This window comes from Mercenaria mercenaria, chromosome 14 (genome assembly GCF_021730395.1).
Source record: "Mercenaria mercenaria strain notata chromosome 14, MADL_Memer_1, whole genome shotgun sequence".
In the NCBI taxonomy this organism is placed as follows: domain Eukaryota; kingdom Metazoa; phylum Mollusca; class Bivalvia; order Venerida; family Veneridae; genus Mercenaria; species Mercenaria mercenaria.
In genome coordinates, this window is record NC_069374.1 from 26,228,003 (window position 1) to 26,254,064 (window position 26,062).

At 33.9% G+C, this 26,062-nt stretch overlaps 1 protein-coding gene across 3 annotated transcripts in view; it reads right to left on the bottom strand.

Moving 5' to 3' along the window:
- Positions 1 to 16,152: 16,152 nt before the first annotated feature.
- The window catches only part of LOC123527080 (cationic amino acid transporter 2-like), a 47,877-nt gene continuing 37,967 nt past the window's right edge, over positions 16,153 to 26,062 (bottom strand). For all 3 annotated transcript variants that reach the window (XM_053523099.1, XM_053523100.1, XM_053523101.1), the window contains exons 3-8: positions 23,718 to 23,837; positions 22,874 to 23,069; positions 21,841 to 21,955; positions 21,231 to 21,368; positions 19,136 to 20,360; positions 16,153 to 16,643 (exon numbers count right to left, since the gene is read on the bottom strand). In XM_053523099.1, the coding sequence (XP_053379074.1) occupies positions 16,537 to 16,643; positions 19,136 to 20,360; positions 21,231 to 21,368; positions 21,841 to 21,955; positions 22,874 to 23,069; positions 23,718 to 23,837 (1,901 nt within the window). In that variant the 3' untranslated portion in view covers positions 16,153 to 16,536. The remainder of the gene's footprint in view (positions 16,644 to 19,135; positions 20,361 to 21,230; positions 21,369 to 21,840; positions 21,956 to 22,873; positions 23,070 to 23,717; positions 23,838 to 26,062) is intronic.

Sequence of the window (26,062 nt, forward strand, 5' to 3'; positions counted from 1 at the left end):
TCAGTTCGTTTTCGGTTCACTGTTATATTTAGTCAGGTGTAAAAATGTTAATACAAGGTAGGATTGTTACTGGTGTAATCGATTGATCTCTAGTACGTTTCCTACATATTCCGACAGTTCTATTGCCCACCCGTTTAGCTCAGTAGGGAGAGCGCAGATCTACAGAGCGCAGGGTCGTGAGTTCTCCGTGACGATTTGATAAATGACATTGTGTCTGACATCATTCGTCCTCCACTTCTGATTCATGTGAGGAAGTTGGCTATTACTTGCGGAGAACAGGTTTGTACTGGTACAGACTCCAGAAACACTGGCTAAGTTAACTGCCCGTCGTTACATAACTGATATACTGTTGAAAAACGGCGTTAAACCCAAAACAACCAAACAAACCGACAGTTCTTATAAACATAACATATATTACTTAAAATTTATCTGACAATTGTACCTTTCTCTCTTTATTTCTGACTACATCAAGGAAAAATAAATCAACGTCAGCTTATATTGGTATACAGTAATTTGCATGCAGCCAGTTACAAGCAAGCAAGCTAGAGAAAATTAATTGTTTATTGTTACAGGTAACAGACCTGTAAATGTAAAACCTTTGGAGTCAATACGACATTCGGTTATGCAAAGTATTTCATTTTGCAGAACATTTATTTATTTATTTTGTTAAGTTTAACGTCGCAATGACACAATTATAGGCCCTATGGTGACTTTCCAGCTTTGATGGTGGAGAAGACCTCGAGTACCCCTCCGTGCATTATTTCATCACGAGCGGGCACCTGGGTAGAACGACCGACCTTCCGTAAGCCAGCTGGATGGCTTCCTCACAAGAAGAATTCAACGTCCCAAGTGAGGCTCGAACCCACATCGATGAGGGGCAAATGATTTGAAGTCAGCGACCTTACCTATTCGGCCACGGAGGCCACTCATTTTGCAGAACAAACTTAGTTTTACTCAAATGTATCCAAGAAATAAGTCCATCTCGAATTCGGTTGTTTCTGTCCCTTTTTTGGTTGAATAACTTCAACGTTTCTTCTGTGTTTCTTTTCTCTGGTTTACCATAAAAACAGGCAACATCAGGCAAGTGATCATTCTTCGACCAGGGAGAAATTCAAACGTACGTAACAGCCTCGCAAAATCCTTAGATAAAATGTTTGCCGAACTTACCAATTCATTGGTCTTTTACATATTATAATACATGATCGATATCCGAAAATCAGCTTTACTTCTTTTAAGCTACAATGTTCAATGTTAGTCCGCTAAGTATGTCTGTGAATGATGTCTAAATAAACATGCTATTTATATATTTTAATCTAAATAATTTATCACACTTAAAAAGTTAAATAACAGTTACTATATATAATGAATTATTTACCTTTATCCTACTTAACCAATTTGAGATTACGCATTTCAAAATATCAAGTCAGTTTCAAATGTTCCGTTGAATAAATAGCTTTTGGTATAAGATCTACTTCATTATGAACAGAAAATGAAGTAAAGCTCCCCATTATTAAAGCGTTTTTGGAAACAGTTGTAGTCTTTAACAATTATTTGACTCTGAAAAAATTTGTTGAAAAGTGACAATGATATAAAGAAGTAAAACAATTCTGTGACTGTATTGAATATACACGGACAGTGTAAGTAAAAATAAACTATATGGCGTTGTAGCAGTTTTATTACACTAATTATTACAGATCCCAATATACAACTTAATATACGAAATATGTGGCCGTAATTTCGTTATACTACAAATGGTTCGATTCTGCATGATCTGAAATGAGAAAATTGGACTAAATTGTTATATCATGTGTGTCGGTGATCTTATATTAGCGCCAAAATAGGACGATAGTACTGTGTCTTCTGATATAGTACGCCGCATTTACAAAACAGTTACGAGGAAATCCCATTTCTCAACAGTTCCATATAAATAACATGGCTCCTTCAATGAATCAAACGCTATTGAGGAAGAACAGTCTGCGGTTTTTGATTTAAGATTTCGCAAATGAATACTTCAGAATGTCCTTGGAATAATATATACACGACTGTCTGCCATAAAGAGTCAAATTTCAAAACAGACTGATTATTTATTAATCGTTTCGAAATTTCATATAAATAACAGTACTCATTCAATAAATCAAACGCTATTTAGGAAGAACAGTCTGCGTTTTTTTATTTAAAGATTTCTCAAATGAATACTCCAGAACGTCCTTGGAATAACATACACTCGCATGTCTGCCATAAAGAGTCAAGTTTCAAAACGGTCTTATTATTTATTACTTGACGGTTAGAAGTTTCTCTGATAAAATCAGCCGTATTACCAGTCGAGATACTGTCAGTCTACATCGTTTATAGACGCATTGATTCGGAATCCTTCAAATTATCCTCCTTTCAGCCAATGTACACAGGAAGGCAAATCTCTTTCGTGTTACTAGAACATAAGCCTAATTTTGTATTCTTTCAAATGCATAATCAATCAGATTTGAAATATAAGGTTCACGCTTACATCAAAAGCGAATCGCCATTTGTTCTCATTTTTCCGCTAAAAAGAGTAACGAAGTCATAAATATTTCAATATTCGTGTGTATAGTGGACGCAACTTGACCCCGATGGTTGACCTTTGTATTATAATACATAATGAGGCACAACCTATTATTGAAAAGGAGTGTACGTAAAACACAGCTGCATGAGAAAGTGGAAATATAAATGTGTGCAATTATAAATTAGGGTATTGGAAAGTTTTAACTGATCAAATGCAAGTATACATACTTTGATACTGCACTGGATACAAATATATTCCATATAAATATACATGGCTACCCTCATCACCCTTTATTTCTACAATGAAGTATTCGATATGAATAATCAGCCAAAGGTCAACCATCGCGGTCAAGTTGCGACTACTATAATATCGAAAGTCTAGTCTATATATACAAGCACGTGACTTTTTCAATTGGATAGTTGATCGTGTGTTTATATAGGACAATTATGTTAATATAGATACGTGGTGTAGGGTCCATTGTATGTATTTATAATTCCAAATAATAGACTACTATGCTATTTAAATGTGAAAAATGTGAAAATTTCTTTGTGACCTACAGTATTTTTTTGAGGGAGGTGGGGGTGCATTTACCTTTGGTTGCGGAATAAATCCATTAGGGGTTGCATTTGATCCGTATGAACAACTTTAATGTGGATGCAAATTGGCACACTTGTTGCAGTAAATTAAAGGAATACGATTTTTATACTTGTGGGGGAAGTCTGTGGATTCAACACTGATATAGCGCTGTCCTTCAGAATCATAGAGATACATTAGATGGATCAACCTTAGCCTAATATTAGTATTCTCAAGATAAAACAACCTTCACAACGGCTTAAGCAGAACTGTATTATAAATGAATCTTGAATGGACCAGAAATAGCAACAACACAGATACCAAGTATACTAATATTAGGCTAAGGTTGATCCATCTGATGTATATATACAATAAGGAAGCAGAGATGTTCAACTGATAATTATAAAAGAATAATTATAATAGTCGAATCCATCTGGTGGAGAAAACTTGTCCGATGCACAAGTATAAAAATCGTTATTCTACAAAGGATCGATTGACGATCCCTATTTAATACCTCTGATTCTAACAGAACGATAATGATATCTAAATCTGTTGATTTCGGACAAAGACTGTTTGGACTCAGACTGAGGACTGTTATGCTGTGTGGTATCCTTTGTAGAATAATAAGGCATGAATTCAAAATACCGTGAACGTTTCTTTTGTTATTCATTTTACGCGGAAGCAGTGACAGGGCATTTCCACTTATATGCGAAATCAATCCTTTCTCTCTTGAAGAGCATACATACTATAAAAATACTATTTACCAATGGCTGTTATCATTTTGCGCACGAAAGATAACTGCATCCTAGAGATGTACCATAGTGTCCGTTGTTCCATGATAAGAGTATCTATTTAGAGCAGCATTAATTTGTATCGATGACACAAATACATTTTTCGGGTTTAGTAAGGGGCGATTGTGATCTTGTGTTACAATATTGTTCTACTTGTTTACTGATATTTAAATATATTTTAAGTTTATGCAGCATATGGTGAAAGTGACATGGGGGTTGCGTGTGTTTATTAGAAAAGTAGTAACCTTGAAGTTGGCAATTACAGACCAGTCAATATTTTATGCATTGTTTCTATAATTTTAGGAAAATCTATACAAACACAGCTTGAAAAGTTTTTAGTTGAGAACAAACTACTGTACGATCTCCAGTCTGGATTTAGAAGTTCGTACTCTACTGATACTTGTCTTATTTATTTTTTTAGATCTAATCAGAAGCAAAAATGCAAAAGGTTTGTACACTGGTAAGGTTGCGTTAAATCTACAAAAAACATTTGATAAGTTGATCATGATATACTTTGTAACAAACTTGAACTGATGGATGTGAAAAGTAAAGATTTATTTATGTCATATCTAATGGATAGGAAGCAAACACTTAGCATTATTAATGTGTTTTCAGATTTGAAACCTGTCACCCTCTTGTGAAGTAGCTCAAGGTAGTATCCTGGAGCTTATATAATTCCTATGCTATGTAAATGATATGATTATAAGTATTGATACTGATTGTAAATTAACTTTATACGCTGATGATATTGCCATTTTATTTGCACATAGAGATCCAGGGGTCATATCTTCAAAACGTGGTGCTGTTCTTGAACAATGCTCATCATGACGTCTTGACAATAAATTGTCTTTACATCTAGGCAAAACTGAATGTTTAAAGTTTGGTACGAGACGCAAACTAAAGCGGGCTGAAGATTTTAAAATGGTCTGCAATGGAGATAACATTTATCTTCAAATGCAATAAAATACCTAGGTCTCATGATTTATAATTGTTTGTCCTGTGAAACCATTGTGAATGCTATTGTAACTAAGGTCAACTCAAGACCTAAATTTTTATATAGACAAGCTAAGTTTTTAGATTGTAAAACTAGGTAATAATTGTCCTCTGCACTGATACAGTGTCACTTAGATTACACGTGTTCCTCATAGTACCCTAGCTTGAATAAGTGTTTGAAAGATAATATGCCAAAATAAATGTTTTAGATTTATTTAAGAACATGGGACGTAGAGAAACTTCCGGATTTGGATCTTTTGAATGTAAAAAATAGAAACAGGCAGCTGAGGCTAAATCATGCTGCTTTAAAAATGTTTTAACAACAAATATCCACCATACCTGAAGAGAAATTTTGAGCTGGTTAAAGATGCCTATTCATACAACACAAGGGGAAACTGTACACTTTTAAAGTACCAAAAAGCTTTGGTAAAGAAAATTCAACACTTTTCCACACTGCCATCGAAGACTGTAATACCTTACCAGATAATATTAAGAAAACAGACAAGTAACTTCTCTTTAAAACAAATGTTAAGAACCATCTGCTTTACTCTGCAAAAAAGAACAAATACTTAGGCACTGTTGAGTAGATACACATATCTGTTTCATATGAAGAAATCTAAAATATTTTTAACAATATTGTGTATGTCTTTAATATACTAAGGAAACAAGTTTAACTTCGATTTCCAATGTTGTTTATTGTTAATTGCTTATATTAAACAGTAAAGACTGCCTTAGCGACCCCTTGCTTGTAAGTTTAACTTCGATTTCCAATGTTGTTTATTGTTAATTGCTTATATTAAACAGTAAAGACTGCCTTAGCGACCCCTTGCTTTCAACGACTTTCTGTCTACAACGACCTTTTAATTTCCTCCCGATGCATTTCACATTAAACACTTCATTTCAAATCCGAAGACTGTGTTGAAGCTAAATGTTCTAAAGAACGTGTTACTGTAACGAATGCTTTTTGTGCTAGCATGAAAGGAGAAACATTTACGCCAGTTGTAACTGGAAAATCAAGGTTACCACGATGCCTCGGCAAAATTGACACGAGAACATTGCCTGTGCATTACGTTTTTAATAAAAATGCCTGGATGACTAGTGTGATTTATGAAGATTATTTAAAGACTCTGAACGGAAAGATGAGATCTAAAAACCGGAATATTTTATTATTTTAAAGTTTAGCGACATAAAGGTGCAATATCTCCCGCCAAACACAACTTTCTATACACAACCGATGGACCAGGGAATCATACTCAAACTCAATTTCCAGATACGTCAGGTACAGTTGGTGTTAGATTTTATTTGTTGGCTAATATAAAAGTTTGAAAGAATAGAATGCTTTGAAAACACTTAAAAACCTTTTTGGCATAAATCATACCAATGGTTATCTTGACATTTAAATTTATTTATTAGAATATTTCACATTTTTTACTACAGGGTTTTAAAGCCGTCAGACGGTCTGCTGCATATTTGTTCAAAGGGTGAGGGGTTTAATTGGGAATTGGCAATTTATTCAAATGCATGAACATTTGTTTCGTTTTGTTTTTCAGCTCCTGCATATCTAACAAAAGAAATGGACAGAAAGCAACCATCGTTGTCCGGCACATATCTACTGAAGCAGAGTTCCATTCTTGTTGCGATTTATTGGGTGAAAACTTCCTGGGCTGAAGTAGACGAGATAATAATTCAGAAATGCTTTACTAAATCTGGCTTTGGTATGTGACCCAAGAACCAGAATTACAACTAATGTACACGGTGATGATGGCGATGATGATTAATATGATGATTATGATCCATATGATAACATTTTATTAGCTGCCTTAAAACTTGCCAATGACTTATTCGGATGTCATTTCCATGAGCTAGCTGAAATTGATCAAAAACATTCAAACGTGTGAAACTGTTGACTTTGATTCCTAAGTTACATCTGTACTCGTTTGTTGTTCTTCCATCATTTTTGTACGTATATGTGCACTGTGAGTGTGGTTTTTATCTGTTGAACCATTGTACTGATTTTAAATGATGGAAAGCACAAACTTAAACTGGAGATATTTAACATTCGCAAATCTGATATTCAATTCAGCAAGGTATTCGTATGCAATGAAATGGTAGCTAAGTCCTGTAAAAAAAGAATGCAAAATACCATGATAATATAACTGCCACTATCAATCTAAGGCAATCAACATTTACAGTCACTGTATCTTAATACCGTCACTCGGATGTATCAAGTTTCAGCCATTTTTCTATGGCAGAAGGTATCTATTTTGTATGTACTAGCTATATCAGGTTTTTTACCGTATATGAACGAGTTAACCCGCCCGTTTTAGCTCAATAGGGAGAGCGCCGATCTACAGATCGCGGGGTCGTGAGTTTGATCCTCGGGCGGGCCGTATGTTCTCTGTGTCGATTTGATAAAAGATATTGTGTTTGAAATTATTCATCCTCCACCTCTGATTCATGTTTAGAAGTTGGCAGTTACTTGCCGAGAACAGGTTTGTACTGGTACAGAATCCAGGAACACTGGTTAGGTTAACGACCACCGTTACATAAACGAAATACTGTTGAAAAATTGCGTTAAACCCAAAACAAACAAATACGAAGTGGATATACTGCGTAATGATTCTGCAAATAAACTAATAGATTTTAATTACACTACGATTCTACTTCATTAATGATTTTTTTAAAGAAAGGCCGCCGTTAATCAATTTCAACACGACGATGCAAAACAAAATCACGCTCAAATGACGTGATCAGGCAAGATGTACACAGGAAATTTGAACGTAGTAAAGCTATGCACGTATATATGGTATTTTGTTGCTAAATACAGCGCTATCTGTTTAAAAGAACAACTTGCTGAAAACAGCTTCTACCCAGTGAGTTGAGACTCTTTTCATCTTATATAAACTTCAGATATGAACAACATGAAGACGTTTATGCCTTGGAATAATATTTGAACCGAACTGGTCTTGTCTGTTTAAAAGGTAATAGTAATTATTGGAACACGTATGTTATGTAAGAATAATCAAACAAAAATGATCCAATTTACATCATGTGTATTGATATATGCATCCTGTACAGTTATGTTAAAGTTACTGTTCCTTGTAATTGTGTTAATAAACTCCAAGTTACAATTACTGATATACATGTAATAAAAATGCCTAACTTAAAAGAAGACTCTTAATAAGATCATTAGTCTAGCTAATTAACGTCTCTCTGAATCTATCAATTATTCAAAAACGCTCGACATGTACTTCAACTAAGCTATTTTATTATTCCTTGGTGTTTGATTCGATGTTCAGTCATAGGAGTTCGACTTAAACAGAAACTAGTTTAAAGGCTGCTCAGAGAACCGGTTTCTAATGTTACAGTAATGAAAACGGAGATGAGAGTACTCCGAACGTTATTTATTATTTTAACCTTTAGCCTGCTAAATTTATAAAACAGACAGGTCAATCATTCAATTTTGGCAGTACCATTTATTATTCAAAGGGGTGTTTACTGAAATTTTACTGACTGAATAGCGACCAGTGCAGACCATGATCAGCCTGCAAAGGCAAAATCACTTGCCGCCTGCAGGTTAAAGGGTAAAGAAACTGTTTTACAACTGACACGCAGTCCTACCTGATGTTATTGCAATACGCAAATGAAACTCAGTTGGCCCGTTGCCGGTTGTCTCAATTCAATTTCAAAACCGGAAGACAGATAATAGTTGAATATATGATTAATGCAACGTCGAAAATAATGAAAAATTCTTAGGAAAATTAACATTAGGTATTTTAGTACAGTAGAGCTCATTACAGTAGGTTTTCTGTACATTGTCGGGAACAATTTCAAAAGGATTTTTCCCGAATACCTTTTAACCAGGTTGATTTGTTTTATCAAATGAGGATCATGCATGCATCTGATAGGCTTGTTTCCCGAGTTTAACATCAGAACAACTGATGCACACTTCTCACTAAAATATAGAGTAATTCTAACTACAGATGGTCGGTCAAGAAGTGCATAAAGGACTTTTAGTCGTGTTTTGTTTAATTGCTCATCTTACAATACTGGAGGTAGTACGCTCATTTATGCAGTTAATACGGTAAGATTTAGCATTTGGCATGATTTTCTGAGTAATAACCAATTTGATATGCAATTTTAGGGTTGTTTCACCTATTCGTGATAATGAAATTTATAAAAATCCCCTTTGAAAGTATAGTATTTATTCAAACAATATAAATCAAACTCGAGTCTGTCCATGTGTGGTAATGAAACAAGCAACACCACTCACTCCTAATCAGCTTAAACGGAACTCTAGCGTAGTAAAATGTAATTAACGCTATGAATCCAAAGGATCAGAATCTAAGAAAGTACCACAACACTACTCTTTAAGACTGTTTTTATAACAAATAAATTATATGAAAATATCATTTGGAAGTAAAGCAATCAACCATGTAAAGTTATAGCTGACTCGGTTAAAATAGCTTATGAGAGGTAAAGGAACACGCAACACCCCTTACGCCCCAAGCAAAGGCTCCAGCGGAAATCTTTTATACGGGTACCAGGGCGATCTCCATGATCCTGAAGGACAACGCTATATCAGTGTTGAATCCATAAACTTCCCCCACACAACACCTAAAACAATGATGTTGTGATCATTGAGGATCGTTGTGTGGCATAGAACTTGAAATGTGCAACATCTCTCACACAACCTTGCAGTTCAAGAAAATAAATACAAAGTAACAAGGATAGCAAAATATTTACTTGGAAACGTAAGTAAGATGTTAGAACGTCACTGTTAGACTAGTTTTAACAATATTTCACTTATTTTCAGCAAAAGCCCACTATTGTAATATTGCCAGCTTTGAATACGTGTAAGCTTATTTACATGATGCAGAGAAAGCTCCGATTTCAGAAGCTTCCCTCCCAAACCAAAAATGATTTAGACAATTAACAGTAGGAGTACTGATATATGCAATGTATACAAAGTCATGTTTCACATACTTTTAATGGTAGCTAATGTAAATAAACTCCAAATTACAATTACACATAATAATAGAAATTTACTAACTTAAAAACATTTTCTGTCATCTATTCGTATAACACAAATTACATGTACTCGTTTCGGTAAGTTGGAATGTGGAAAATGTTGAAACAATGTTAAGTTTTATCAAAAAGGTAGTTAAAGGTGTAGCCCATTTTGTTTACAGTTAAAAATTTCCTCTACAAGTATGGATGGAGAAGTTGTAAATCAAATATGAAGTTCATTCCTCAATTGATGTAGTTTGACACATTTCCAACGGAAGAATTAGCGATAAAGATTTGTGTTAAAGTTGACTTCTCCCGGTCAAAACTTGTGAATGTTTTGTATGCTCGTTTGTTACGTTCTCTATCTTACAAGATACATTTATGTTCAAAATCTCATCTCAGACTATCGTCCCTAGAGATATCTGTTTAATGTCGGATACTTAGGATGAACTATGGTTAAAAGCAATTGCTCTTGGGTTCCCTGTTTTGTATCAAATCTCATCATTAAGCATCACATGTCTCTATTTATCAATCTTTAATATTTCATTGCATTCTTACGATCTTTGTCGGTGATGTTGTATAATAGATGACATATACAGTATATCTCAATCTATATAATACGCAGAAAGATGCTAGGTAAATGCTTATAATCATTATAAATTTCTAAATGTAATAAAAAAGAAAACACTGTCGTATAAAATGTTGCTCTAGCTGTTCAGAGAACAGTCCATATTGACGATAAAACACTATCAGATTTGCAGTCTCAAATACTTTTAAGAATAATTCTGAAGTAGGCTGTTGAAATGTAGTTGTGTACCTGCATGATTTAACATCATTCAAAAAGCCAGCAAAGCATATTTCATCTTGAAACTTAGCGAAATATTCTTAAAGAAATCCAATGCTAATCTTTCACCAAGACATTTAATCATTTAGCAATTACCTTCAAATGTAAAAAAAATATCAACAAAATTTTATGTTGTTGTTTTTAACTTTACTAAATATAATAATCAATTGTGTATGTAGAGCTATGTATAATAGATCTAATAATAATTAATTACATGCAATAACAGTCGAATTTTAACAAAAGTCCGGATTTTAGTACATATTTATATGTGTATAATTATATAGTATGAACTATATTAATCCCAATGCATATTATTGTTAACGCACATAAATTTGTAATTTTTATGTTTCATAAATTAGATGTAGTAATTATGCTTTCAGACAAGAAGGCTTTTGTTTCAATTTAATTCAATTTGTCTAAATCAGTTAGACACTGTTGTGTGTTTATGTACAGAAATGTTTTCATACTTACCTTAGTGAAGATAAAAAGATCAACACCAGCACGACTAAAACGGAAATTACATTAACGTCAAAAAGACGCAAGGTTAAATCATTGTAGATTAATGCATTTGATATTTACATGTACACAAAATTGTACATAGCAAGCGGACGTGCACACGCTCAATACACACAATCACGCACACACGAGGAAAAAACGAGCAAATAAAGGAACACAGCTGGGGCCGGTTGGGAAACTTAAAGCGACTGATAGTGCACGTAGCCTCACTCTTACCCGCCGCCATATTCCACATACAGGACGCTGTAAATAAAAGTTATTCCCGCCAAGTGAATCAACGTCTTAATTAAGAATGTTACAAATTAGTTTTCACATGCTTAAAGGCTGTTTAGATAATTGGTTTATAATGCTTCACTTGTGTGCTTTAACTGATTACAAATGAGTTTGTATCACACAATAATAAACAACGTATTTGATTAGAGAACTGCTAACGTTATGTGTTAATTAAGACCATGTTTTTGAAACTTACAAGCAGTTCCCATCTAATGTTTCTTCAGAATGCAATTAACTCTAATTTAACCGATGCTGATTATCTTTATTCGATTTCAAAGAATACTGGAAGGTGTCATTAAAGCAATGCGGAGACTAAACTGTGCAATCGAAAGAAAATCTGCAAAGACTTTCAAGTACATCACTTAGAATACAGTGTCTATTATTGATGTAGTTCAAGAATACATGACGCTGTTATAAAAAGGATTGGCTCAGAATACGTTTAAGGTCTTTTTTGTTACTTGTGAATGGGTACCAGGAATAGGTATGTTTATTTATCATTATGGTAAAACATTGACTTATAGGAGACGATTTGTGTTCACAAAAACGCAAAATTTTGTCGAGAAAAGTAGTTGAACAACTTAAACCTTTGTAAACCTTCATTGTAATTTTATGTCAAGTCTGTGAGATTGTCTTTGTTGCCTTATTCTTTTGCTTTGTCCATGCCGTTTACACAGATACACAGCTGCAGGATTTTGTTCCTGGAAGCTGCTTTCTAGGAGCATAGATATTCCTACTTAGTTTAGCATCGGAAACACATCTATCGCCTCCCGGCATCGGCTCTAACTAACCTGTCAAGGAAGTACATATATTCCATCTCAATTTGTTTAATTACCAACCTAGATAATTAACCTTAACAGTCTGGGAGGTTTCATGCATTTTTCATGTAATTACACTCCTACTTTAACACACAGCACTCGACATGAAATTGTAAATAATTATCAACTTGATATGTAATTCTAATGTGTTTGCTTTAGCTTGCTGAAGTTTTGTCAAAAGAAAAAAATGTGACAGGTTCAAACAGTCATTTGATTTATGCGTTTCCTAACTTTTTTCTTTCAACGTTCACGCAAGTAAATACACACTATGTTCTTTTGTTTGTTTTGGGTTTAACGCCGTTTTTTCAACAGTATTTCGGTTATATAACGGCGGGCAGTTAACCTTACCAGTGTTCCTGGATTCTGTACCAGTACAAACCTGTTCTCCGCAAGAAACTGCCAACTTACCTACATGAATCAGAGGTAGAGAACGAATGATTTCAGACACAATGTCTTCTATTAAATCGTCACGGAGAACATACGCCTTGCCCGGCGATCGAACTCACGACCCCATGATCCGTAGATCTGCGCTCTCCCTACTGAGCTAAGCGGGCGGGCTAATAAAAGATCAGTATCATTTTTTATTAGTTTTTTATTATCTTGAAGTAATTTGCCTATATTAAAATTAGATTAACAATAAAATACAGATTTTGTTGAAGTACAGTAAACCATTTATATATAAATAACTGACAAAAACTCCGATAAAATAAAACAGTCTTAATTATAACGTTATTTGTAGAAACAATTTGAAATAGACAATTAAATGTTAACATACAGTCCTTTTGACAACTTTAACAATATGTAGATTGTGATTAAAATTCAAGTTTAGTACAATTTGAATTGCAAAATATATATTTGCTCGTTGTAATTAAATGATGCAAGTTTACAATCATGTAAAAGGAAGTCTGATCATTTGCATATATATGTTTAGGAGGGGGTATACAGGAGTCACAACGTCGGTGCGTCCGTGCGTGCATCGTGATAACTCTTGAAAAGATTGATAAATTGAGTCCAGATTTGGTATAAAGATATAAAATCGTAAGATCCAGTTTAAAGATAATTTTCATTCCATTCCACTGATATTTGCCAGAGTTATTGCCCCTTTTTGACTTAATATTCACCAAAATGTCGATGTCCGTTCGAAAACTCTTGAAAGATGCCGTGATCGAATTCAGATGTACAGGTACACAATTATAAAATATAGGTCAGGTTTCGATTTTAGCTACAATCCACTATTGGTTGATAGAACTGCGTCCCCTTTCCTACTTAAAAAGTCCATTCTTTAGAATTTGAAAAGCAATTTATGCTAGACAGGAATCTGTTTATCAATTGTAGATTAAGTTAGATTATGGTTACAATCCCCAGTTTATGACGGAGTTATGCTTCCTTCCGACTTAAAATTCAGCAAAATGTTGATGTGTTTTTGATAACTTTTGTAGGATGAATCGATTGAGGTCATATTCTACACAGGTGTATATGATTGTAAAATGCAGGCTATGCTCGATTTCGGTTACCAGCCATCAATTGTTGACAGTCATGGCCCAGTTCTGATATAAAACTTGTTGTCAGTTCAGATGCTCTTGAACGGGTGAATGGTTAGACTTTATAATATGTAAAGAATCATGATGTTTATTCTATACTTATTCAAATTATGTAAAAAATACAGCTTGTATTTCACAAGTAAATATAAACAGACAGGAAAAATCCGTATTGTATCTTTTGTGTTATATGTTGCCGGACTACTTTCATTTAATATGCAGGACCTGACACAGTTCTATTAATAGCTCACATACAAACTTCACTCAGTTCTATTTTAACATCGACGATATTTTTCAGCGCTTAAGTGTCTGGTGAAATCTGATCTGGAGCCGAATGCAGCATCCCAGATCGAGCTGCTATTATAATAACCCCATATAGTATCATACAATACAGGCTAATTTCACTTTAAGCTATAAACTTACAAGAAAAAAATGACATTTTCCCGACTTTAAATTGTCCGGTAACTTTTTAATTAATAAATCGAATTCAGTTTAGTATGTACACACACACACACACATATATATGATAATCAAATCCATGTCTGGTTCGATTTTGGTTACAAATTGCTTATTTGAGGGGTATATGGCCAATTTTTGACATACTATTTGGTCGTCTGTTCAAATAACACTTGAATGGATGAGTGGACTGGATTATAAGTACACATGGATTTCATAACATACAGGCCTAGTTCAATTTTAGTTACAATCTATTAGATTTGGTGGAAGGGGTATTTTCTGGCTTAAAATTCGCAAAATGTCGATATCCGTTATATAACTTTGAAAGAATGAATGGATTAGTTCATATTTGATACAAACGTATATTATTATAAAATACTGGGGAAGTTCGATTTCGTTTGTATTTTCCCTGTTTTAGAACACTAGCAGATAATAATGTAAAAGTGATACTGTTTTCTATTAAATGTATTATAATTGAGTTTAGGGCTCGCATCGACGCGTTGAATTTGTATAAGTCATTCTAGCCATACATGTCCAAGATGTGTTGCAGTAAATATATTGACTTAAAATACTTATCAATTAAGATTTCTGAATTATTTTTCATAGACAAACGCAAACAAAATATCGCTTTCTTTCGTGTTATAATTTAACCAGTAATAGTAAAAACGTCTCTGTAAATTTCCCCGTAACTTAAAGGTCTACCTGTTTAACATTTGTCTTTTACGCTTTTCTACGTTGTTCTTTAAATAGAAGTGTCCTATGTATTGTGAGCGTTATGTTCTAAACTTAGAATCTCAGCAGTATTAATCAATATCGAAGTACTAGATATTTCTTTGATCTACAAGCATGATGGCCTTGTAAGACATTGCTTGCCCATGCCGAGACTTGATTTAAAATTCTAACTATCCAATTCAAACAAACATGTTTTCCTAGTGTAAACCAATGCGAGGTATTATCATTCCCTTATTGTTTAAGAAGTATATTCATCACACGTGGAAGTATCAACTATACAGATAATGAACCGTATTTCATTTGTTTAAAATCTTGCAATTAGTATTAGCATGATATATCCGACTTCCTTAGAATTCTTTATATGAGCCGTGCCATGAGAAAACCAACAGTCTGGTCAGGATCCATGCTGTTCGCTAACAGTTTCTCAAATTCCAATAGACTTTGAAAGCGAATAGCATGGATCCTGGCCAGACTGCGCGGATGTTGGTTTTCCCATGACACGGCTCATATAGTCTATTCATAAACCTAAGTACAGATACATCAATCTTTCTTTGTTTATGTTGAACTAGAAACTGCTGTGTAGATTGTTTATGCTTAACACGCACTACATTGTAGAACAATAGCTCGCCGATTATTTTATATAGAATTAATTTTCATATTGCGTTGCGTTTTATATAATTATCTTCATGAAAATGTGCCTACTTGCTGATTTTTCGAATACTTTAAGTCTTATATCTTTTCTAGGGTGAAAGCATCCGATGGTATCACTGTTGTGCTGATCTGAAGATGTCGAGTCGATATATCTGCTTAGTTCAATCCTTTCTTGATTTCTACTTTTACCCTCTTCTAGCTTTATTTTTACCGGCTTTGCTCCGCTTGCGCGTTTTAGACTATTGTAAGATACTCTATCATGTCTAAAGGTAAGTGTTCCCTCAGTGTCAGCGTTATGATGTGCCGTACACAATGTTTCGGTACTCCAATTATACATTTATACAGACTCACGTTGGCACTGTACATTTTTATGCAGTCAGAAATTTTCAATGTTTATTCTAGATTACTAAGAAATAGGACAAATATAGTTTTATTTCTATTTTATGCATCAGTATAAGTTATGTTATATTCAGATAAGCAATAATCTGTTTAGCAATTACTAGATGGTAAAATACAAAAACTCGTGATGTCCCAGTTGGTAATATACATTGGTATACGTACAATAACCTGTAAATATGTAATGACTACACTACCTACAGCCATGTCGTGCGTTACATAAATATTCAATTAATAATGTATTAAGTAAAAAGATATTCAATTAATAACTCAAATTAATAACTCATAAACAAACCAAAGTTATGACATCGTACTTCCTGTTTGATTTTACTTTGACAAACAGCACATTTCTAGACAGGGATATTATTGGACATATTAAATGTTAATTGATATCACCATTGCACATTTATCATGGAACATTTGAGTCCTCTGTAATTTCATACAAGACAACTTCTTGCTCGTCTGTCTGGTACTCCAAACTATGTCTGTAACCATAAACAAAATACAACAGCAGGCCTGAAACAAACGAATAACAACAATATAGCTACTATTCAGAAATACATATAAATATATATAATTATAAGTAATACAAATGGGAATGTAGTAAATTTAGTTTGATGTTCACGTCGTCTATTGATACTCTTGTAATTGTTTTAAAATGTATACGATTATTATAATGGGTTTCATGACAATCAGGAATTGGGACAGGCAGTTTAGGATTAAGCTTTATTATGTATTTACTGATCAATTTTAAACTGAGGCCAGATTATTTCATTATACCCCAGTCACACATACGACGTGGATAGCTACGTCTAGCCGCGGATAGAAACGTAGTAATCCGTATCGATCCGTACCTGAGCCGTACCTTAAAGTAGTAATCCGTATCAATCCGTACCAATCCGTACGGCTCATGTACGGATCGATATGGATTACTACGTTTCTATCCGTGGATAGACGTAGCTATCCGCGCCGTATGTGTGACTGGGGTATTAGAAAGGTCGATGTCTTACATACATAAAAAGAGTGATATTCACTCATTTCGTTTTTCACCGTCTTTTAACATTTATTATACATAAATAAATTTATATAATTTTGAAAGCATATATGAAACAACTTAATATAAAAAGACCTACTATAAAGTATTTTGAAATTGTTAGTCCTGTTAGGACGCCTTATAGTGTAAACTACTAGGATCGGATCAAATTTATACTGATATTCTATATGTAAACCTATGGAAGTTTGGAAGCTATAGTACATTACGAAGACGTAAAAGTATTAGGATAATCTTTGCTGGAATCTAGAGCAGATTAAAAAGACATATTTTATTCGAAGCGCATCCATTTTATCAGGTATATTTTATGTATGGAAAATACTATTATAGGTCCTGCTAAGCGACATATTTATTTTGAAGATTCTGATATCCTTGAATGAAAGCACGAATGTAATTTCTACAAAAAAAAAAAAAAAAAAAAAAAACAGATACCGGGTGGATTTTTGTCATGCATGCAAATTAGTACCCTTAAAAGTTATGCTCTTGTTGCTCCGACTTGGATGAAATACTGAGTCCATGGATATACTGATATCTCAGACTGACACTATTTGTATGATCGAGGTATTTGATCTGGGGCCGTATTCATAAAGCATCTTAAGTATACGTTTTGACTTAAGTTGAAGATTTTACTTAAGTTTGTGGTGATTTCAGCTTAAGTCTAAGTTAAAATCTTAAGTCCTATTCATAAAACAGCTTAAACTTAAGATACGAAAGAAATGACTTAAGTCAGAAAACAAAATAACATCGTGAATACGATTAAAGTGTTGTTTTTCAGATAAAAGCACTTTAAACATAAGTGTGCATGTTGTATCTATCTGAAATTAATATTTTTTTTATGTTTTCGTCCACAATAAAAGCCAAGAATTACTTATTAAGTTGTTTTATGAATAACAAATATACTTAAGTAAAATAAATTTCTTACTTAAGTAAATAATCAATTTCTTATACTTAAGATGCTTTATGAATACGGTCCCTGGCTTCTACATGTTACCTTGACCTTGGACCTTGTGACATTGGTTGTGCAAACTGCAAATCATCTGTCTGTGGTTAACAACTGATTACGAAATGTAGTGAACAGAAATTAGAGCTATTTGATTTTTGTCCTCTAAGTTTGACCTCGAGCTTGACCCTTGTGACCTGTGGTATGCACTCTGCATGCCGTATGGATGAGGTTAAAAAGTGATGCTAGTTTTCTGACAATCCTTCCGAATATGGAGCGGACACAAATTTGAGCTATTTGATCTTTGATCTCAAAATGTGACATTGCTATTTAACCTTGAGACATGGGTTGCGCTCGGCAAGTCGTCTTGATAAGATAAATATTTGATGAAAGTTTGATGGAGCACTTCCAACCGGTTTAAAAGATATAGAGCGAACATGAGATAAAGCTATCTGACCCTTGACCTCCAAATGTAATCTTGACATTTGACCAGTGACCTGGGTGCTCTGCACGTTGTCTTGACGAGGTAAACAAATGATGCTATTTTCAAGAAAACCATCCCTGAAGTTTTAGAAGAATATGGACGGACGGATGGATCAATAGATAAGACACGCGTCATATACCTTGGGACTAAGAGTATAACTACAGCGACAATTTGACTTAGCAAATGCGTCTTTCATTTGTTAATGAATATTTGATTGACAGCAAAGCATTGCATTAGACAGTAGTCAAAGAATACGATCATTTTGAGTTTTTTAATGAAATCATGATTGCAGCCGAAGCTGAAGTTTTTATAAATGTCCCTTTCTGATTATATTCAAATTTAAGTAATAAATGATATTTTGTTTCATAAAACTGAACTGTTTTATTGATCCGTACTCGCCAGGCCGAAGGTCAAGACGACAGTCATTGGCCAAAAAACAAAGGACATTATATTTTAGATCAGTTCACAAAAATGATATGTATTATACGAGATGTCACATATTTGGTTTTTGGTTAATCGTCCAAGCTACCTACCCAAAGCCATCCAGAGAAGAAATCGTACCCAGCACATCACTGGCAGAGAAGCCAACAGAAATACATTGATTAATATAGCCAGCAGTGGAATAAATGGAACGTAAGGTGTCCGGAAATATAGTTTGGTCCGATTTTCCGGTTGCTTTACAATTAACACAGTCGCTGAGATCAGTAAAATACTAAATACAAATACAATCAGAAGCATCCACCAGCTGTCCAAATGAAGTATATACTCGGCATACAGAGTAATTACGCTGAGTACACATGAACAAAGTATATAAATCAACAACCCTAATGCAGCAGTTCTCCATGTTGATTCATTTGGATCAAGAACAATATCCGATGGTAGCTGGAGTAATCCGCTAACACTTCCGTTCGGTGTACTGCTTATGACACTGTCAAGTCTGGTGTAAGTGCTATCACGTGGTCTTTGGTAATAGTTTGATTGATCTGTCATTCTGTCAAGTTTGAAATTTTCATCAAACGATACACTTTTTCGCATGAATGCTGATGCGCCAGGCGTAAATCCATTTGTGTGTAATTTTTCACAATCTCTTATAGTTTTCTCTGTTGATAATTTTGATTTATTTGCATCCAGTTGAAAATTTGAGTAGTTGAAATCCGTACACTGCATGAAATTAAGATCATCTGGGTCCTCGTATTCTACATAAAGACCAACAGTCCCAGGCTGGTATCGAACACATATCACAGAAATTGCTAAAGCTGAATACGACAACAATGTCCCTATTGATACAACTTGCAAAAGTATTTCAAACTCCAAAATTAACGCAATAATTGAAGACAAGAAGCCCATAACTAACACGCTGTATATTGGAATGTTCCATTTACTACTTACCCTGGACAAGAATCCGAATACCAGTCTATCCTTTGATATTGAATACACTTGCCGCGTCAGATAAAATATATTCCCTATTAAAGACGCTGATAAACCAACCAGTCCACCAACCGTAATGACAGCACTAGCTCCGTGAATATGTAAATTACTTAACACGTGCGGGAGAGCAATGAGTGTGTCGTCTGGAAAATGATGTAAGGATAATGTAGCAGCGGTTGAAATACAGAAATAAATCACTGAGCACGTGAAAATAGAGTACGTAATAGCTGAAGATATAACACGGGTTGGTTCTTTTGTTTCTTCACTTGCTGATGTAATTGCTTCAATGTTTGTGAAGGTAAATATCAACGTTGAGGCACCACTTAAGACCTGAAATATTACAAGATGTGGCATCTCCGACGTTGTGCAAGCACCAATACTTAGATATCTAACCTATAATATTGACACAATAAACATTTTTCCTTCAATTTAGGTGATAACAGTCGAAAGCACGTCCGAGTGCTGTGAATTTTACTTGGGCAAGTTGCGTTTTTTTAAACATAGCTTCACCTGTTAAATATTCATCCTTGTCTTTTTATTAATCGAGAAAAGTTTATTGATCTCTGAGAAAATGCAAGATTTTCAAGAAGAAAGTATTTTAGGTTAGACCTTATACTGGGAAAATATTTTATTTCTTTTGAAATGTGTACATGTCTTTTTCAATTTAAGTTATTGCTTCAAACAGTTTTGATGTATTTTGCTGCAAAACCAACGTTCACTTTTTCCTTTTAATCTTTTAAAAGTGTGGTAAACAAATAAATGTTTACAATACTATTGAAACGCTCCTGTGTATCTAATATGACAACGTCTCGTTTCTTTGACGTCGAACAATATTAGTGGTATGTTTGTTACATATATGAAATATTTCTATGTACAAAATATCGTATGTTTGTTACATACAATATTAGTGGTATGTTTGTTACATATGTGAAATATTTCTATGTACAAAATAACCAATCATGGTGTAATTGTTATATTTTTTGAATTTATATATTTGAGAAATTGAATAATGACATGTGTTTTCTGTATGACCTGCCTCAAGAGTAGATGCACTTGAAAGGCTTTGAATAAAAGCGTGTAGTTTTGAGAACAAAATCATGACACACTGTTGACGTGTCAAACATGTTTTAAAATTTACACTTACACTGACATGTACTTTATATAGATATAGGTTAAATATCTGCTTAGGGTGCAACTTACTCCTGTGAATCCATGAGCAAAGAATCCTGGTGGTTCTGTCCAGTTATCATGTTTGACATGAAAGTATCCTATGCAGACAAAACACATGACAATCAGAATATTGAAGAATGTGAGCACCATCATTAACACGGTTGATACCTAAAACAAATACATAAATCAATAAAATAGATGAACAATATTGTGATATTATATCTCTACACTGTCTTATCACGGAGCTGATTATGAAATATTAATCTGTCAACTCACAATATTTTTAAGTAAAAAAACTTACATTTCAGCTATATCGTAATATCTGCTGGTTAACGTACTAAAATAAAAATAAAGCAAAATATCCTATTGAGCAAGACCTCATAAACATAATGTAATGCCACGGGATTTTAACTGCTATGCTGTTCATAATGAAATATGAGTCTACCAGCGGCTTCTATGCAAACGTACATATTTCATTGAAAAATACTTTACTTTGAGTGTAAATAGTATCATTTATTCAAATCTTGTGATGCTAAAAATGGTAGGAAGTGACCAGACAAATTTCCAATACTTTTCAACACAAACTTAATATGTCAATCGCAACAAAACTGTTACAATAATTTAACGTTTTTCACTGTACCTTTGCTTTCATTGCGACTAATATTGTAATTAGAATTGTGATGAGGAAAGCAACGACATCTGGACAATCACCCCAAACTTCGCCACCATGCCATGAGGTGCTCTCTCTTATAACACTGTAGTGATAATAAACAATATACAATGTATAACTTTCTCAGTGCCTATATTGTATGAATTTATATCGTGTTGTCATAACACGTAGACAACATACCTAACGTTGGCTGTTATAAAGAGATGTCTTAATGTATAAATACAGTTCTTATTGATGTCTAACAATCCAGTCAGACGTATACGAAATGTATATTCTGTTTATTTAAGTACATATTTATGCAAACAAATGAGTTTTCAATCTATTAATCTATCTTTAAGTGCTGTTTATATTTCGCATATTATTCATATAAGCGTGATGGGTATAGATTAAGCTTCCAAATGCCAAGTTTAATATATTTCCAGGTAATATATCAGAAATACAAGAAATGCTGTGTTAAGCATATTTCATGTATTATAAGAATTTCATAATATTATATTCCCAGGATTGTGGTGAATTAACTGGATTTGGAAACTTAACAATATATTTTCCCTTTCTACGCATTTGATGTTTTCATAGATATTTTACATTCAATTAAAATATCATAAGGACGATACTGTTTGGTCTGTCCGAAGAATATGACCAGCTACATTCCGGCAGCTTATTTTTCTGTCAGTACATTTTGTACCAACAATAAGTGAACAGTTAGCTGCTATTAGGTATACAACAATTATTTCGAACCGTCTCGACGGTGGTAATATTGTTTAAACGAGGCTTTCATATCCCACTGAGACGTGTCTTACCTTGCTATCTGTGTGAAACATTGCAATGCATTAGCAAGCTGAGAACCAGCTAGTAGAGTGGAACTCTTTCTAAATGAAAGTTAATTCTTTTTCAGCGTAACTGATTGATGATATACCAGTATATGTACTTAGTTATGATGAGCATTAGCATTACAAACAGGTCGCTAAAGAGCTAATTTGTAGACGTACACGTTTACAGTTACCTGTTGATTGTCCCGTTCAACATATAGTCCAAGTACTGACTCCAAGCTTTAGCAGCAATAGCTGTCGTTATAACATGTTCCAGTATCATATTCCAACCAATCACAAACCCAAATAGTTCTCCAAGTGTAACGTATGTATAGAAGTAGGCGGAGCCAGCGCGTGGTAGTCGTGCACTAAATTCTGCATAGCACAGACCTATTAAATAAGAAATAAGATAGTTATAATCACTTTTTTATGTTTTGATAGTCAATAAGGCTCTTAAGGTATTGCGGTCCTACAACATGGCTGAACCTATTGGATGTTTGCCTAAACTAACACTGCATTATCATTTTCAGGAACTCTGAACTTCGACACTAAGTTCAGCCATTCGACCTTTGACATGTCAATTCAAAGTATGACCTTGACCGTGGGCCTTACGATCTGGATTATGCGCTTTGCAGATAAAGAATTGATGCCAGTTTTATGAACATTTTCGTAGCGGTTGAGAATGTATGGAACGGACACAATGGACGGGCGGACGGACGAACGTCCGGACCGAATAATAGACAGACCAACGGACGGACGGACATGCGTGACTCCAATAAAGGCCCAATTAACTTTTAATCTGGGGTACAATAATCTCTTACATTAAAGTAACGGTATAGGTACGAGCTAATACATTTCAATAATACATGTTTAATTGATGGATATTCATATTTCAGATGTAGCTTCTTCAAATATAAAATCATATACCTTTTAAATGTCTGGAAGTAGAACTAACTTAAACCTGGGATAGTAAACCAGCAATACCGTCTTACTTATATCAATATTGTTTCTTTCTTTTTGACATAACGAATCAAATACCTGCAAACAAAGTTGCTAATCCGGCAATTATCACTGAAATGACGTAAGAGGGTCCTGCTTCTTTGCTTATAGCATATGAAGTGATTATATAAACGCCGACGCCTAACGATGATCCAAGCCCTGAAATATTGAAATAAATCAAGAAAATAATTGTCATATATACACGAAAATATAATATTAAATTTGCATCTGGTCAAGGACTGAATTGTACATGAATTTCACACTGACCATCTAATCAATATGAATATTTCTATCGCAGCGTTATGTAGGCTCCAAAGGGGCTTCCGTGGCCGACTGGGTAAGGTTGCTGACTTCCAATCGCTTGCCCCTTACCGATATGGGTTCGACCATCACTCGGGGCTTTGAATTCTTCATGTGAGGAAGCTATCCGTGTGGTTCTGTCCGGGTGCCCACCCTTAATGAAGTAATACACAGAGGGGCACCTGTGGTCTTTCTCCACCATCGAAGCTGGAAAGTCACCACATGACCTATAATTGTGTCGGTGCGACGTTACACCCAACAACAACAACAACAACATTGTAGGTTCCAAACTTATATCTTAAATACTCTTTGTTTATTATATAATATGTAGGTTTAAATATTATAAAGAAAGAGAGTTACAAAGGGTGTTCAGTCGCTGACTTTATATCTAAAGTGATATAAACTGATAAATTTATATAACAGACAGACTTTTATTAAGACTTATACATAAGTACATCGTCTAAACACATCTTTAAACATTTTTAACATGTCACGTGTATATACATGGTAATAGTGTAACATACAAATGAAACATTTAGTAATATGATAGAGGAAATATGGATTGAACATGTACATACTTATGATAATAATATGAAGCTAGAAGTATATGATATGGTAACAGAGGATGAACATATTAAGCAGAATTATTTAAAATAGCATTACGAATACATAATGCTTCCTTGGCATAATTACACAGCTTTATCAATTCAAACTTATTATCAGAGTTTAAAAGTTGATGGTATTTGAACACAGATGGGTGAATATAATAATAACGCTTAATGTATTTTTGTCTAATAAGAGTATAACATGGGCATATACAAACAAAATGATACTCGTCTTCAATATCAAGTTGGTTACAAAATATACAGTAACGTTCATTACGTGGGGTATTGTTTCTTGCATATCTGCCCGTTTGGATCCTTAAAGGATGGGCAGACATACGCAGCTTACAAAAATATATACGATTCTTCTTTGGTAACATGTTCAAATAGTTTTCGTACTGAAATTCGTTTTTAAATATTTTATACATATCAAGAACAGTACTATTGCTTAAGGATGCAAACCATTCCTGTTTAAATGTATCTATAACTCTACATTTAAATACTTGCACAAATACATTAATGTTTACATTTTGTGCATCGTTAAAGATATCTGCAAATCCATAATCAGTTAAAAGTTTTCTAACATTAGTAACCCAATTACAATATCCTTTATTACTATCTTCAAGTGCTTGCATATACGCAACTTTTAACAATATATTATTTGTTCTTGATAATTTTAACCAGTACTTTATTATCCGTACATATCTATTAATATATAAAGGATATCTACCGAGTTCCCCATATACAAAAGCTGAGCACGTGTTAATTTTAACTTGTAATAACCGTTTGCAAAATTTCAGATGTATTCGTTCTATTTCTTTTGATTTTGTATAGCCCCATACTTCACATGAGTAACATAATATAGAACCTACAAAGGCATCAAATAATTGGCACATAATGTGTGGTTTTAGATCGTAATCTTTACACTTATTTAACAATGTATTTAAAGCTTTAAGTGCTCTACCGACTAAATATTCTTGGTTTAGTGCATAATTACCAGTGTAATTAAACACTGTGCCTAAATAATTAAAATCATCTACAACCTCGATATGCTGTCCATCATAGGTCCACTTTTCATTAGGCAACAAACGCCCTCGCTTACGAAAAACCATGATTTTAGTTTTTTCTGTGTTAACTTTAAGTCCCCAAGTATTGCAGTAAGAATAAAGCAGGTCCAAATGATTTTGTACTTCTGCAGGTGACTTTCCTATGATGGCCATATCATCGGCAAATAACATCATTATAAAAATTATATCATCTATATTTAAACCGGAATTTAAGCTATCTTGTAAATACAGTTCTAGGTCTTCGACAAATAGAGAAAACAATATCGGGGACATTACCTCCCCTTGACGTAGGCCAATAGCATATCGGAAATAATCAGAGTATGATGAACATTGTTTCACACATGATTTGACATTTTGGTACATATCTTTAATAATACTTAATATTTTACCTTGAATACCAGATTTATACAACTTT